The sequence below is a fragment of the Eupeodes corollae genome, chromosome 2, assembly GCF_945859685.1.
Source record: "Eupeodes corollae chromosome 2, idEupCoro1.1, whole genome shotgun sequence".
NCBI lineage: Eukaryota > Metazoa > Arthropoda > Insecta > Diptera > Syrphidae > Eupeodes > Eupeodes corollae.
This window is the reverse complement of record NC_079148.1, coordinates 115343971-115361015: the sequence shown is the minus strand read 5'-3', so window position 1 is coordinate 115361015 and position 17045 is coordinate 115343971. Positions and strand designations below refer to the sequence as shown.

General features: G+C 36.7%; 3 protein-coding genes across 3 annotated transcripts; 1 reads left to right on the top strand and 2 right to left on the bottom strand.

Annotated features, from left to right (window-relative positions):
* Nucleotides 1-96: 96 nt before the first annotated feature.
* Nucleotides 97-5340, bottom strand: LOC129945199 (uncharacterized). Its single transcript, XM_056054856.1, has one exon. It carries the CDS (start codon nt 5338-5340, stop codon nt 97-99), a length of 5244 nt encoding a protein of 1747 aa, XP_055910831.1.
* A 5034-nt stretch (nt 5341-10374) lies between these two features.
* On the top strand, nt 10375-11061 carry LOC129946916 (uncharacterized). Its single transcript, XM_056057295.1, has 2 exons — nt 10375-10453; nt 10559-11061. The coding sequence occupies exons 1-2, from the start codon at nt 10442-10444 to the stop codon at nt 10877-10879; spliced, it is 333 nt and encodes a 110-aa protein (XP_055913270.1). The 5' UTR covers nt 10375-10441; the 3' UTR covers nt 10880-11061.
* A 5273-nt stretch (nt 11062-16334) lies between these two features.
* On the bottom strand, nt 16335-16857 carry LOC129945198 (uncharacterized). Its single transcript, XM_056054855.1, has 2 exons — nt 16846-16857; nt 16335-16789 (listed from the first exon to the last, which is right to left on the bottom strand). Exons 1-2 carry the CDS (start codon nt 16855-16857, stop codon nt 16430-16432), a joined length of 372 nt encoding a protein of 123 aa, XP_055910830.1. The 3' UTR covers nt 16335-16429.
* Between the last annotated feature and the right edge of the window lie 188 nt (nt 16858-17045).

Sequence of the window (17045 nt, the reverse complement as noted above, 5' to 3'; positions counted from 1 at the left end):
ATAATGAAATTTAATGTTATAATTTTGCAAGTTATATTTTATAGGGTGTTGCGTCCGATGTTCGGCATTCTTAAACATACAGCCCCCCCTGAAAGCCTATGGCCTTTCAGAACAAGGTAATCGAGCAATTTTGATTGTTGGTCGAACGTAGTCTCCAAATTTGGTGCGAATAGTTACTACTCGGCATTTTTCATCTGCTCCGGGGTGGGTTTTGATAATTCGTCCAACGATCCACTTAGATGGAGGCAAATTGGGTTCCTTGAGGAGAACGACATCATCAACTTCGAGGTTTGGTTGCGATTTCTGCCATTTTGAGCGTTGCTGCAATGAAGTAAGAAATTCAGCATGCCAACGTTTCCAAAAGCCTTGAAGCATTGCCTGCAAAAGAGACCAATTAGTTTTAATTGAAATGACAGAGTTAGAAACATCGGGTTGAGGAACAGCTGTGTATGCTTCCCCTATTAAAAAATGAGAAGGTGTTAGGGCAATAGGGTCACAGTCAGAAGTTTGCCACATTGGGCGTGAATTAAGCAAAGCTTCGATTTTTGTTAATAAGGTGTACATTTCTTCATAGGTGAGTATTGTATCGCCTATGACACGTTTCAGGTGCAGCTTGATGGATCGAACACCTGATTCCCAGAGACCTCCGAAATGTGGAGAGGACGGTGGGATAAACTTCCAACTGATGTTGTCTTTAGACAGGTGGTCGATGACGATGTTGTTGTGTTGTTGACTGCAGAGATGATTGTAGAGCTCGTTGAGTAGACGTTTAGCACCAACAAAGTTGGTTCCGTTGTCGCTCCAAATCTCACAGGGTTTACCGCGGCGGGCCACAAAGCGGTCGAGAGCTGACAAAAAGGCAATTGATGACAGGTCACCGACGAGTTCGATGTGGATTGCCTTTGTCACGAAACATACGAATAGCGCTATGTAAGCCTTTACGAATTTTGGGTTCCTACCCCGATTTAAACGTAGTGATATTGGACCTGCATAATCGCAGCCTACTCTACTGAATGGTCGAGCGTACCGAATGCGTTCGGATGGAAGATTTCCCATCAGCTGTTTTGATGTTGCTTTACGCTGACGAATACATTGAGTACAGTCCCGAACAACCTTTCGAGCGAGATTTCTGCAACCCAGAATATAAAAGTCTTGTTTGATTAAGGCGAATAAAAGCGAGGCACCGGCATGTAAGTGATTTTTATGTGTAAAATCCACGATTAGCTTTGCGACTCGATGAGATTTGCACAAAATTATGGGGTGCTTTTCTGAATAGGTAAGATTTGAGTGTTCTAGCCGACCGCCGACACGAAGAACACCTGAAGAATCGATAAATGGACTTAAGTTTAAAAGCCTGCTTTTTGATGAAAGTTCGTTTTTCGTTTTTAAAGAATGAATGTCTGAATAAAATAAAGACGATTGAACATATTTTATGATTCGAATTTTGGCATAGAATAACTCTTCCGTGAAAAGTGGATTTAAATTCTGCTTTTCCTTAGGTAGGAAATAATTTTCGATGAAACGAAACACGTATGATGCTACACGTACTACTTTAAACCAGCTTGAAGAGTTATTGATTATAGTTTCAAATGGGTGATTCGAGTTTATATTTGAATGTAATACCTGTGCGATTGGTTTAACCTTTCTTTCTTCCAAGTGCTGAGTGTCGATATCTGCCGTATTGTAACTTGATGATGGCCATTGATCTCGAGTTTTACTAAGCCATTGGGGTCCCTCCCACCAAAGGGTAGTTTTTTCCAAAGTTGATGGTAACAATCCTCTTGTAGCGGCATCTGCAGGATTAGAAGCCGAACGTACATGATTCCAAGATTTTATCGGCAACGATGTGAGGATTTCAGATGTACGGTTTCCAATGAATACCGACCAATTCTTTGGGGGAGCGGCCAACCAATGCAAGACAATGGATGAATCAGTCCAGGCAAACGTTTTGACTTCTGGTTCCTGTAATGAAATCTTAATTTTGTTAAGCAATCGAACGAGTAATAAGGCTCCACACAACTCAAGCCTTGGAAGAGGTAAAACTTTTAAAGGGGCAACCTTAGATTTTGCTGCAACGAGCGTAACAGATATAGAATTATTTGGTTTTATGTTTCGACAATAGACGACTGCTGCGTATGCATCCAGGGATGCATCGCAAAAGCCGTGCAGTTCCCATTCATTTTTATTTTGTAGCATGATCCTTGGAATTGCGAAGTTTTCCACGATATGTAGCTCGTTCCTGATGTTGTTCCATTGCTGTGATAAAGAGTCTGGAACTTCTTCATCCCAGTTGATCTGCTTCCTCCAGAGTTCCTGAAGCAATATTTTTACTCCTATTACGATCGGCGCGAGAAATCCCAAAGGATCGAAGATTTTGGAAGCATCTGACAAGATGTGGCGTTTAGTACATGAATTTACTAGATTCAATTTGACCTTATATGAAAAGATATCTCTGGATGGGCACCATTGCAATCCCAGAACTTTGACAGAATTAGATTCTTCGAAGTCCACCGGTGAAAGTTCGCGCTGGTCCTCTGGTAAAGAGATAAGTAGTGGCCAGCAATTCGTAGTCCACTTGCGAAGGTTGAATCCAGCTGATTTCAACAACTCCACCAATTCAATTCGAAGAGAAATAAGATCATCAATGGTGTCTGAACCGGTGATGACGTCATCAACGTAAAAATCATTGAGAAGAGTTTTGGATGCTCGAGGATGAGTTTTTGAAGACTCTGCAGCTAACTGTTGCAAAACTCTTACAGCCAAAAATGGAGCAGCCGAAGTTCCGTACGTGACAGTGAGCAAACGAAAATGTTTCAATGGTTCTTCAGGGTTTTCGCGCCAGACAATTCGCTGAAAGTCTGTGTGGTTTCGAGAAACCCGGATCTGCCTGTACATTTTTTCAATATCTCCTGTTATGAGATAGGCATGTCGACGAGATCTAAGACAGATTGAAAATATGTCACGTTGGATGGTAGGACCCACAAGAAGGGTTTCATTTAGAGATTGAGACGATCGAGTTTTCGCAGATGCGTCGAAAACAACTCGGATTTTGGTGGTACTACTATCACCTTTGAAGATTGCATGATGAGGCAAATAGTAGCTTGAATTGTTTGACTTTAGAATTTCATTGGAAGGTACTTCTTCCATATGTCCAAGTGAAATATATTCATTTATGAATTTTGTGTATTCAGATTTCAGATTTGGATTGCAATTGAACTTCCGTTCAATGGAATGAAAACGCGCTAGAGCCGTACCGAAGGAATCTCCGAAATTGAGTTTTGTTGACTTGAAAGGTAGTTGTACTTCGTATCTGCCATCTTGAAGACGAGTATGAGATTTGACGAAGTTTTCCTCAGCTAACTGTTCTTCAAGAGACAGTGGTTGTTCGTTGGAAACTTCCTCAAGCCTCCAGAATTTTTCTAAGTCAAACTCCTGAGCATGATCTAACCGAGTACAAAATGTTTGAATTCCTGATCTTACTGGTGAGTGCTGTGAATGATGACCAGCTATGACCCAGCCAAAAATAGTTGGAATCGAAGTAAGAGTTCCTCCTTTTTCGATTTCAGCAGCTCCCTTTATGATATTGAAAACTCTATCAGCCCCTATCAAAATGTCGATTGGACCAGGATCGCAGTAGTTAGGATCAGCAAGATTCAGAGAAGAAAGATTTTGAGGAATTTGATCGATTGATAGTGGTGGAAGCGATGAAGTGATGGTAGGCAAAACGTAGCAACTGAGATCAATCATTTCGGAACTGTAGCAAGAGACGATGTTAAGATTGACTAAACCATTAGTTACTCCAGCAGATTTTGACGCAATTCCTACTACTGGTATTCTTAAACGTTTTCGAGGGAGCCCTAGGCGTTGAGCTGCTTGCTCAGTTATAAATGACACCTGAGAACCAGAGTCGAGAAGAACGCGCACGATTTGATAAAGTCCTTGATTATCCCGAATTCGGGCTACAGCTGTTGGTAAAATTGTTGAAACTTGGTGATTAGGTTTGAATGAGATTGAATGATTTGCAATGAGTGAATTTGAAGAATGTGGAGTTGGATTTTCAGAATTAGAATTTATCGACTGATGATTTGAATCAGAAACTGCATTAGAACCTTGATTTGAATTACGACTTGAATTAAAATTCGAAGTTTGATTTGATGTTTGATTAGAATTTTGAGACTGAGACGAATGGAGAAGAGAATGATGACGAGAGCGGCATAAATGGCAACGAACTGTGAGGCGACAATTATTGGAGGCATGCCCCGAACGCAAGCAATTGAAACAGAGTGACTTGTTTCGTACGAATTCACGACGAGATTCGATATTCAAGGTCTTAAAGGCTTGACAACTTGAAAGTAAGTGCCCTTCTTGGCATTTTGGGCAGCTTGGACCAGATTTCACTAAATGCGCACGAACCGCTCGGGTGCTGGTAGGATTTGGAAAAGAACTGCAAGCTTCAAGACACTGGCAACGTGTTTGAAGAAATTCTAAAAATTCATGTATGGTTGAATCACCTCGTGAACCAACTTCCTCAGCCCAAGCCCTCTTAGTATCTTGATCTACCTTTTGGAGAAGTAGATAAATAAGCCATGGATCACGTGTGTTCGTGTCCAATGCGTTGAGTCCCCGCACAGCTTCATCAGCACCGTTGGTAATCTTACGAAGCGATTGGACGTTGGCTATATTGCATGATGGAAGCGAAAGAAACGAATGAATAAAAGAACGGACGATAAGATGCTTTTGATCGTAACGTTGCTCTAATCTTGTCCAAGCCTCAATATAATTATTTTCCGAACACTGAATATGTTTGAGAAGATTCGCGGCTTCTCCCCGCAGAAACGATTTTAGAAAGTGTAACTTTTGCGTATTGGTAATTGTTCTATTCGAATCGACAGTTCCCTGGAACATGTCCCGAAAAGTTGGCCAATCTTTATATTCACCCGAAAAGGGTTCAATTGTAATGGTTGGTAATTTAACGGACTTGTACGGCATGCTCATATCAGAATCTTCCGACGGCGTATGGTAACCTTGAGCGATACCCTTTTCACTAGACCCGTGAGCTTTAGATTTAACGCGAATCGCATCTGTCAGCAAAGCGTGAGTTTCAAAATATTTTGCCTCATATTCGGCAAATTCCGATTCACGATCAACGTAATCTTTGGTACCGATAAAGTCTAAAAGTTCATTTTGTAATGTTATGAACTCTTGCCACGCTTCATTAAGTTTTTCAAGACGAAATTCTAATGTCTCTGAAGTCGTCGAAATTGGAATCGCACTAGCATATGTTGCTGTAAGAGTAATACAGCCTTTAACACGACCACGCTTTGCGATAACTTTATTCATTTTAATTAGAAAAAACAATGAATTAATTAAAGCGTATTTTGAATTAATTTTAATTTCAAAATGTATGAAATATCTGCATAAAATGCCCGTTAGGAATAGTAGGTACCGTTTGTTAAAAAAACGTTAGCGACTAACTGTCTAAATAATCAAAACTATACGCCTAAATAACGGCCTACACCTTCCCGCAAAATCACCTCTTTTTTTTTATGTGTGGTCTAAAAACCGGAATAAAAAACCTGTCCACTTTATTACGAACCGCACTGTGCTTTTTTTTTTTTTTATTTAAGTTCAATTAATTAAATTGAAAGGCACTGGTTTCTCATAAAAAAAGCGTCATTTGGCTATCGAAGGACCATTTTATGATTTGGATTGTATGAAATTTATGATTTGGATGAATGATGAATGTATGAATGTTCGATTTGTGTGAAAATGTATAGTGTGTTTTGTTTAATAAATTGTTAATATTTTGTAAATTTAATAATTGGTGTTAGTAAGTTTGATAATTTGTTACCAATTCCAATTTGTGTTTGTGTAATCGTGTACCTCCTTGTTGTGTTTATAATTACGTGTAAATGTCTGTATGTATGTTCCGTCTGTTGTTTGTTTAAATAAAATAACTTTGTTCAACTTATTAATAATTAATTGACTGTATTTTATTATTTAATGATTGTGAACTGTGTGAATTTATGTAGAATGTTTGACTGTACAAAATATGTTTGACTTGTTGTGAATTGTGATTAAGTGTTTAAGCCAACCGATCTCGTTGGTGATTGAATGCAGAGTGACGATTAAAAAAGGTATACAGATTAGGCAATTCAATGGAGATAGAGAATTTACAGTTTATGTTAGTACATAGAGTGTGTACATAAAAGAAAATATGATGTGCATTGCGGGAAGCGCATACATAGATATAATGAAATTTAATGTTATAATTTTGCAAGTTATATTTTATAGGGTGTTGCGTCCGATGTTCGGCATTCTTAAACACGGATAATGATTTTTATATTTCGATGACCAATTTATGGAATTTATTCTTTTTTTAGGACACACCCACAAATTTGGATAGACCACGACCTGAAATTAGGCCAGCCTTCAAAAATAAGCCACGCCCAACAAACAAATCAGGCCACTCTACGGACTAAAAATTCAATGACTAAATGGCTGAAAATTCGGTCGGATGTTAGTTCAAAAATGTTTGAAATGCTTTTTTGCAGCTTGTGGTTAACCTTTACAAATGTTTGATACACCAAATTAATTGTGCATTAGTCATAAATGTGATGATATATATATTTTTAAAATTGGTTAGAAAATAAACTTGAAAATCGCAATTTTTCAAAAAACTTGACTTTTTTCTTTTTCCTACTTGTAACTCAATAAAATTCTATGACGACGTATACATATTACACATTAGAAAAATGCGCATCTAATTTTCCTTTCGATAGACACCTCAATTTTAAAAATCGACTCAGTATTTTCCGACTTACAACAACTTTTGTGAAGATGAAACGAAAAATTTGCAATTTTTCATACATTTACCTGCAAAAATTCTAAGTCCAAAAAATAGGGCACACCCCCAAAGTAATAATGTAAGCCACGCCCCAAAATATACCATGTCTATAAATTAGGCCACACCCCTAAATAAGCCACTCCCACAAATACCCAAAGTGGATACTGAATCAAATTAGACCACGCCTCTAAATCAAGCAGCGACCAAATGACTGGAAATTCTCTCAAATTTCAGTTCAAAAACATTTGAAACGTTTTTCTGAAGCTTGTGGTAAACGCATATAAATGTTTCATACACCAAATTAACCGTTGATTAGTCACGAATTCGACAAGCTATAAATTTTGAAAATCAGTTCGAAAATAGACTTGAAAACTGATATTTTCTGAAAATTTTGCATTTTTATTTTGTCCACTCTATAACTTATCAGAATTATATGACGACCTATGCATATTACGTATTAGGAAAATGCTCCTCCAATCTTCGTTTCGATACACACCTTAATCTTAAAAATCGATTCAGTACTTTCCGACTTATAACAACTTTTCTGAAGATGAAACGAAAATTTTTCAATTTTTCATACATTTACCTGTAAAAATTTTAAGTCCAAAAAATAGGCCACACCCCCAAAGAAATTATTTAAGCCACGCCCCAAAATAAACCATCTCTTTTTGCTAGGCCACACCCCCAAATAAGCCACGCCCACAAATCATATAATTGTCTATTCTTTCAGATTAGGCCACGCCTCTAAAACAAGCTACGACCAAATGACTGGAAATTGTCTCAAACTTCAGTTCAAAAATTTTTGAAACGCTTTTACGAAGCTTGTGGTTAACGTACGCTAATGTTTTATACACCAAATTAACCGTTAATTAGTCGAGAATTTGAACAGCTATACATTTTGAAAATCAGTTCGAAAACAGACTTGAAAACTGCAATTTTCTGAAAATTTTGCATTTTTATTTTGTCCACCCTATAACTTATCAGAATTATATAACGACCTATACATGTTAGGCGTTAGAAAAAAGCCCCTCCAATTTTCCTTTCGATTGACACCTTAATCTTGAAAATCGGCCAAGAATTTTCCGACTTATAACAACATTTGTGCGGATAAAACGAAAATTTTTCAATTTTTCATACATTTACCTGCAAAAATTTTAAGTCCAAAAAATAGGCCACACCCCCAAAGCAATTATGTAAGCCACGCCCAAAATAAATCATGTATTTAAATTAGGCCACACCCCCAAATAAGCTACGCCCACAAATCCTAAAATTGGCTATTCTTTCAGATTAGGCCACGCCTTTAAAACAGGCCGCGATCAAATGACTGAAAATTCTCTCAAATTTCAGTTCAAATATGTTTGAAACGCTTTTCCGAAGCTTGTGGTTAACGTACGCTAATATTTTATGCACCAAATTAACCGTTAATTAGTCACGAATTTTAAGAGCTATACATTTTGAAAATCAGTTTGAAAATAGACTTGAAAACTGGTATTTTCTGAAAATTTTGCATTTTTATTTTGTCCACTCTATAACTTATCAGAATAATATGACGACCTATGCATATAACGCATTAGAAAAATGCTCCTCCAATTTTCCTTTCGATAGACACCTTAATATTGAAAATCGGCCAAGAATTTTCCGACTTATAACAACATTTGTGCGGATGAAACGAAAATTTTTCAATTTTTCATACATTTACCTGCAAAAATTCTAAGTCCAAAAAATAGGCCACACCCCCAAACCAATTACGTAAGCCACGCCCCAAAATAGACCATATCTTTTTTCTAGGCCACGCCCCCAAATAAGCCACGCCCACAAACCATATAATTGTCTATTCTTTCAGATTAGGCCACGCCTCTAAAACAAGCCACGACCAAATGACTGGAAATTCTCTCAAAGTTCAGTTCAAAAATTTTTGAAACGCTTTTACGAAGCTTGTGATTAACGTACGCTAATGGTTTATACACCAAATTAACCGTTAATTAGTCGAGAATTTGAAGAGCTATACATTTTGAAAATCAGTTTGAAAATAGACTTGAAAACTACAATTTTCTGAAAAACTTGCTTTTTTATCTTGTCAACCCTATAACTTTATAAAATTATATGACGACCTATAAATTTTAGACGTTAGAAAAATGCGCCTCCAATTTTCCTTTCGATTGACACCTTAATCCTGAAAATCGGCCAAGAATTTTCCGACTTATAACAACATTTGTGCGGATGAAACGAAAAATATTCAAATTTTCATACTTTTACCTGTAAAAATTTCCCAAGTCCAACTTTTCTGAAGAGAACTGAATAAAAGTTATTTTAAGGACATGTTTTTGTGAGGAACCAAATCCGCTTGCCTTTTAACATTATCCTCTCCCGTTTTACATTTCTGGAGCTACAACTAAAAATAGGGGAAATCAGAACAAGTACTCTTTTTGTTAAAATGTATACTGTTTTATTTTTATCATTATGAATACAATTTTTATTTAACTTATTGCCATATTGTGTTGTTATTTTTAATTTTATTTTTTATGTTAAAAATGTTATGAACCATTAGTACTTATTATAATATGTATTAGAATACTTAATGCAATATCTTAAAAATAAAATCTAAAAATCAATCGAAAAATAAAACGTCATTACTCCTTTATTAAAAACAAATACTTAAAAAATAGATTAACAGTTAAAAAAATTCTCAAATGCACATAAATTACTTGAACACGATTGACGGAAATATTTGTGTTTATATAATTAATTTATGAATGAACCAATCCCATAGTAAAAAATGGTTCTTTTTTAGCCTCTTAAGAACATTTACGAGTCGTTGGAATTCTTTTGAGTCGTTATTTATATATATATAAAATAATAAAATATAATAAAAATTTAGACTAACCTAAACGGCCCTAAAAGCATTTAACCAAATTGCAGAACTGTAAGTCATGTTTTAATGCTATTTTAATGTCCAATTCGACTCATGGTCTAATTTTAACATCACGAAATCAAATTCATTCAGAATTCAGCTCATGACAGCTTGTAGTTCTGTTCTTATCAATGAATTACAAAAATCCCAAACATGCCTTAAATCGGCTTCCCATATAATTCAACAACACAATTGCAAGGTTAATTAGCCATAAACTGCAGCACGTCATATTTATAATATATTTCTAACACCACCCGCATAGATTTCAAAATTATGAAACTTATTATACGCACAATAACTCGCGATGCGATGCAGCCCCTGCAATGAATTCAAAAATAAGTTTGAATACCTACGATATAGCAAAACAAAATAACGATGATGCCACACTATCGCAAAAATTAAAAACGAAATTAAATTGAATTAAAAAAAAGAAAAACTTGCATTAGAGATTGGTGCGTGACTTCATTTCTATGCAACTGCATAAGGTGTCCCACCTCCATAACTTTACGGAGGCAGACTCGTATTGAAAACCCGAGAGCCCCAGCGGATTCCGTGATCCCAAAAATGGAGTCCTAGACTTTGTATAAAAGTAAATTATCGATTTACGATGGGACAGTTCAGACTTTCATTTTCATTCGTTACCAACTCGTTGTTGCTGCTTACTCGTAAACTGTTCCTATAAAATGTTACCTCAAGTAAGTCCTGCCCACCTTTTCATACATGGCACCGGTGTACATTGAATTCTTTTGTGTGAAAATCTAACCTCAAACGAACTTACGTTTCTATATTTGTGTGTTTAGATTCTGTCAATCATTCTCGCAATCGTGGCTTGTGCCTTAGCCAAGCCGTCTGGAATTGTACCAATCCTAGGTCCCGGAATTGTGACCGCTCACAGTCATCAGTTTATAGCAAGGACCTATAATGGAATTGTCACACCAACGGTGTCCTTGCTGCCTCCACTCGCAACACCAACAGTCCCTCGGTTCTATCCGTCTTATTTGCCAACCTATCCAACAGGATACTATCCCTACAATCCGGTGTACAGGTACGGATACAACTATCCTTGGAGTGGTGCGTACGGACCAGGCTATGTCCGTTATCCTCTCAACCCCTACTGGTGATTAGAATGCGTAGATGTCGATACGCATGGGCGAGTTCAACGTAAGTCGTTATACTAGGTTAAGTCCGTTTTTTAACGAACCTATACCTACCTTCCGTAGCCTTATAGAGTTGGTATAGGTGTGTATAGAAAATAAAATGGTTGTCAAAATGTGAAATTAAAGTGATGTTAAACAAACAGTTATTGGATTTTGTTTTTTTCATTCTATACTCTTAAAAGACACGGCCGGCAGCGTTTCAGGACGACTGGAGTTCTATGTATGTCAAAGGTACCTATACAAAAAAGTCCCTGGTTATGTTCGTCATTCAACAAGCAACGCACGCGTCCGTGTCTTTCTTTCGTTTTTGTTAACCTTTTCTTCCACAGGTGCCCCATTAGATGGTTAAACATTAAAATGCAATTAGCGGAACAATGGCCAAAAGTGCTTAGCCATTATTGCGGTGGTGTCGCATTGCAAGGTTCCAGTTGACGGGTTTTCAACATCACAGTGTTTCAGGCTTCAACCTATCAAATATATAGGAGTAACGAGTAGGTTAGATAGGTTTATATGTATACCTCAAACCAACAATGCAATACCTTCAAAAGACTCAAAAGTTACCAACTAACTACCGTCGTCGTCGTGTCGTGTCGTCTCTTTGGTGCCATTCATGCGATGATGTGAGCAGCAGCAGAAGCAGCATCGGGATCGGGAGGCCGTTTAAAAGCTTTTAAGGAAAATGTTTAGAGGATTCATGAAACGTGAAATTTAATCCATTTTGATCCGTCTTTTGTTAACGTGCTAGCGCTCCGAAAACCCTCTTGACGGTGAAATGAACCAGGACATATAAGGCTTAGGATACACAAGAAATGGTGGTTTGGGTGTAGGGTTTCTGTTTCCTGGCGAATATCACCTTCGCATCATAGGTTACAGTCATACTATAAGACCAATTCAGCTGTTGGTGCTGTGTCGCCAGAAGAAAGAGTCTGACTTTCTAAACGTCATTTCGTCACTTTATGAATTTTTGATGTGTGAGCCTCAAATGCTAAAGGATAAAAGAGGATTAGAGGTAAAATTCGAGTAAAATAGAATAAAGGGCGTATGGCTTCGTTGTGTAGCTAGAGCTAAACATTGGTAAGGTGTGAAGTTTGTTGATTATAAATAAACTAGCGTGACTAAATTATATAAGAATTATTGTCTTTGATTTGCAGCCGATTACCTAAAATAATTTGGTGTAACATTTAATAGGAGGCGAAAAGTTATAGATTCTCTTTGAATGTAAACAATAAGGCATAGCTATAGGAACGACGAGAATAGTAGTCAAAAGTCAAAGCCTTGTTAAATTTAATAAAATAAAAGTAGAGGTAGTGAAAGGTTTGTAATTGTTGAATTTTGGAATTAGATCAAAAAAAAAAATTCTACATTCGGTTACATAAACATTTCCAACAAATTTTCCTTTATAATACTAAAACAATAATAACAACTTATATAATGCGAAGCTGACATAAATTGTCGATGAAGGTCTTGAAGTTTGTGATAAAAAAAATGATGCAGTAGTCGATTACTTAGGTGACAAACGTTTTTGATAACTTCTTTTTTGTAGAGGCATGACAAGCATTTTTTCCTATGTGACAGAGGACATTTGCCAAAAATTCTCTTTTTAGCTGCACTTCACGAATATAGACATTCAATGTATCTATGAGAGTACTTAGTAACCATTGAATACTTAGCGTATATATAATAATATAATACTTATAATTTAAAAAAATAAGAAAAACCGCTAAGTTCCAAATTCACGGGATGCAAGTGTGCTCTCTTTTATTCCTTTCCGGGTGCCTGTGACATGTACCTAGAAAAAAAAAGAAAATTGATTTAAATAATGTTTCACTAAAACTAATTATGCAAATAAATAATTTTCAGGTAATATTGGAAACACCTTAAATATAGGCAAAAAGGAATTAAAACACGGTTATTAACATATGAATATTTTTTAAAATTATAATTAAATGTTAGTGTTTTCTGAGTTTCTAATTAATAGGTCCGTTTTGTTTTGATATCTTGACGATGTCTCTAACTTAAGGGGATATTACAACCCTACCATAATTATGCAGAGACACAGTGTGAGCACTAGGAAGAGGAGAGATGGTTTGAAAGGAGATGTCGGTGCACATTGGTTTTGAATTCCTGAGTATTGTAATGACTGGGAAAAACAGTGTGATAAGGCATTCGCGCAGTACGGCTAAAGAACGAGTCTCTGTACTTGACAGTACGACCGAAGTTGGGCTTGAGGGTATATTGATGAGCATTCCTAAATGCGCCAATATTACGGTTGAACTGTTTAAGGGGGGGGGGGGGGGGAGAAAAAGATGCACTCTTCAACCACGAATTGAAGACGTTAAAATTAGTTCCAAGAATTTGTTTTCCAGTTATAGTAATTTTGTAAAAAAAAAACCTGACAATTTTTGCACCTTTACCTTGGGATTTAACAAATTTACATTTTTTTCTTTGTACCCAAGAAATAGATAAGGTCTATGACAGAAGTTATCAATGGCTAACATCCCAATTGTGCCAAGTGATGATTGTTGGCAGTTATTTGGTTGATCTTGTTTTAAACTGTTAATGGCGTAGAACGTTTAAGTAATGCGTGTGGGTTATACGCTTTAATGCACACCATGCTTTATGAATCTCCAAGACTAATTCTTGTCTTACACTTATGTCTTTTCCTTATGTGAATATAATTTTTGTTCATATGTTTGAAATCTCGGGATACATTTTTTTCAAAACCAAAATGCGCTCTTATAAGTTTCTGAAACTGCGATAGTAACGTACCAATTCAAAATTTTATTAACTGACTTACTGACTTAAGGTGGCGACAGAGTCCCGTCAGAATTGGACCTCAACCAACGTGCGTGTCCAGAAAGCTCGGTCACGTCTCCAGTTTCCCATGCAAAGTTGGTTGAGGTCTTCACACAGTCTTAATCTACTATACGTTCCTCGGGATTCGAAGATTTTCCGGGCTGGAGCATTGATGTCCATTTGCTCTACATGACCTAGCCATCTAAGCCGTTGGATTTTAATTCTGTTAACTAGGTCAGTGTCGCTGTACAGCCCGTACAGTTCGTCGTTATATCTCTCCTCTATTCTCCATCTATGCATTATTAAATTAAATTGGGTGGCGCAACAGTCCGTTGTGAACTAGGGCCTAGTGACTCTCTCACTCTCAACCATTCCTGTGTGAGAGTACTGCTGTCAGGAATGGGAGGGACCTACAATTTTAGGCCGAATCCGAACGGCTCATTTGAGAAAGCACTTTTTCATGACAAGAATTACTCTTATAGGATTTGTCAATCCCTCGCAAGAGGCAGTACCCCCCGCGAAAATTATTTTTTTTTAAATAAAGGTGACACAGGCAGGGATTGAACCCAAGACCCCTTGCATGACAGTCCAACGCACTTACCATCATGCCACGGGTACTCCATCTATGCATACGGGACCAAAAATCACCCGTAGAATTTTTCTCTCGAAGCATCCTAAGACGCTCTCATCTTTCTTTGACAGGGTCCAGGCCTCAGCGCCATAAATGAAAACCGGGATGATGAGTGTCTTACTTTACTTCGATTGCATTCCAAGTCCAAAGAAGCAGCGATTTGCAAGAGTTATTCTTCGTTTCAATTTAGCGCTGGTGTCGTTTTCTGTGTTTATAGCGGTGCCTAGGTAGAGAAAGTCTTTAATTACCTCCAAGTTATAGCTGGCCATGGTGACGTTTTGTCCAAGACGTCGTGGTTCAATGTAATTTTTTGATGACCGCATATACTTGCAGGCCTATTCTGCTATTCATCGAGGGGAATTTTACTGGAATTTTCACTAATTATTATTCTGCTATTCATTCAAAGTGAATCTGTGTATGTCGGTAACGTCGGCAATATTGCGCGGTATTCTTCTATTCACGTGAAAGCTTTCACTCTATACAATTCAGATCCACATATAAAATGGAACGGATTTTTCATTTGATGTCTGGTTCGTTAATATTTGTAAGCAAAATGTAAGTGAACACTAATTTATTGCTTAATACAGAATATTTGTTTTTTTAAATAAAAGAATATTAACATTTTTAGGGGAATGAAGACACTTTTAACATTTCTCTGAAGCTCTCTGTTTGAGAATTCTCTTATTCCTCTGCTTACTATTGGAATAAAAAGTCAAATACTGTACATTTCCAAAAATTACACAAATAATTCTGTTTAGGTGGATTGATTAAACTTAATTTTTGTATGAATCTGAACAATTTATCCAACATTTCCAAGTTTTTTAAATGAACGGCTGTTTATTTGAATGTCAAATTGGTTTGGGGTAATGTAGTTCACCCGATGGATAGCAGAATGCAAAGGCAGTGTGAAAAGGAATCGAATATACGATCCACGTGAATAGCAGAATAGGGCTGTTGGTCTTGCCATCATTGACCACTAAACCCATCTTCTTCGCTTCCGTCGCAATGCTCAAAAACGCTCCACTGACATCACGCTTTGAGCTTCCAACTATGTCAATATCATTTGCGTATCCGAGTAATTGGATGGATCTTTGGAAGATTGTGGCTCTAGTGTTGACGGTTGAGTTTTGCACAATTCTTTCCAGAACGATATTAAAGAATTGTCTAAAACCTTTTTTGACATCAAATGCATCGGTGAGATCGTTTCCGACCTTGATAGAGCAGCGTGCATTCTCTATCGTCATTCTGCACAAACAAAAGTTTGACAGGGATGCTAAAACTATACATTGCTCTGTAGAGCTCTTCCCTATGGATGCTGTCTTACGCAGCTTTAAATCGATAAAGAGATGGTGGGTATCGATTTGAAGCTCCTGGGTTTTTTTTCAAGATCTCCTATAGTGTGAATATTTGGTGGATAGTGGATTTACCTGGTCTGAAACCACGCTGATAAGGACCTATCAGGTTATTGACGAACGACTTCAGAAACTCTATTAAATGTTTTAATATTTTATATAATAACCAATTCATATCCTAGAAACCGATCATCTGGTTTTGATTACATTCCATGTATTCGCTCATTTAATTCGCAATTTTGAATTTTTTTCTAATGTTTTTCTTTTCTTTTTCTAAGTTTTATTTATATTGAACTAAAGACATTTTCGTTATCTAGCATAATATTATGTTTTTGAACCTTGAGATCAATTTGCTTTTTGAAATAAGTGATTCAGTCCAGTTAAGTTTAATAAACATTGAATTGAAAAAATAGGTGTCAAAATATGGACAAAATTAATAGCTCAATAGTTAACAATATTTTTGAATCCACCTTTTATGCTTATATTCGGTTATTTTGACTAAGTACATATTACAAATTTCTGTCAATAGTCGTAACTTATAGTAGTACTTTACGATTCTAGATTCGATATGAGGTTTGCAACTCAACAAATGTTAGGAGATTAAGTATTTATTAGCTAACGCTTATCCTATTTTGTTTTTTCATACTTAATTGGAAATCTATAAAGGCTTATGCAGAAAAAATTCAAAATTTATCAAATAGAAGTTTTAATATAATTATCATCAGTCTTTGGTTTTTAAATGAGATATTGAGCTGGAGCAGCATAACTCAATGATCCAAAAGGAGAAATATATCTAGCTCCGAACGGCGAAGCAGCATAATTGTAAGCAGCAGCATAGGTTAGAGGAGATGCTGTGTAGTCAGCTGAAGCAAGGCCGATTGGCGAAGCTGCAGCAACAAGTGGTGAAGCAAACGGAGCAGCAGCTAAAAGTGGAGCAGTAGCAATACCATTGTAGTTTCTTGCAATAACTTGGTTACTGGTTGCAGTAACAATTCCAGGACCAGCTAATAAAGGTGCTGCTGAATAAGCGAGTGGTGGAATAACTCCAGGTTTGGCAGCAACCACAGCCAAAACACCGAAAAATGTAACAATTGTCTAAAAACAAAAACAGGAAGGAAAATGATAAATATAATTTATTTTTGATTCCTTACAATTTTAAACATGACGGTTTTAATATTGGGTACTGTACTGATTCAAATAAAAGCTTCAATGGAATATAACCAATTTCTGACCAAGCAAATGTATTTATACCTACAAGAAAAAAACATACAGATGGAGCCTACTTTTTCAAATTGATATTCAAAACGCATAGCTTAGTGATATGAGGAAAAATTCATAAAACAAAACAAAC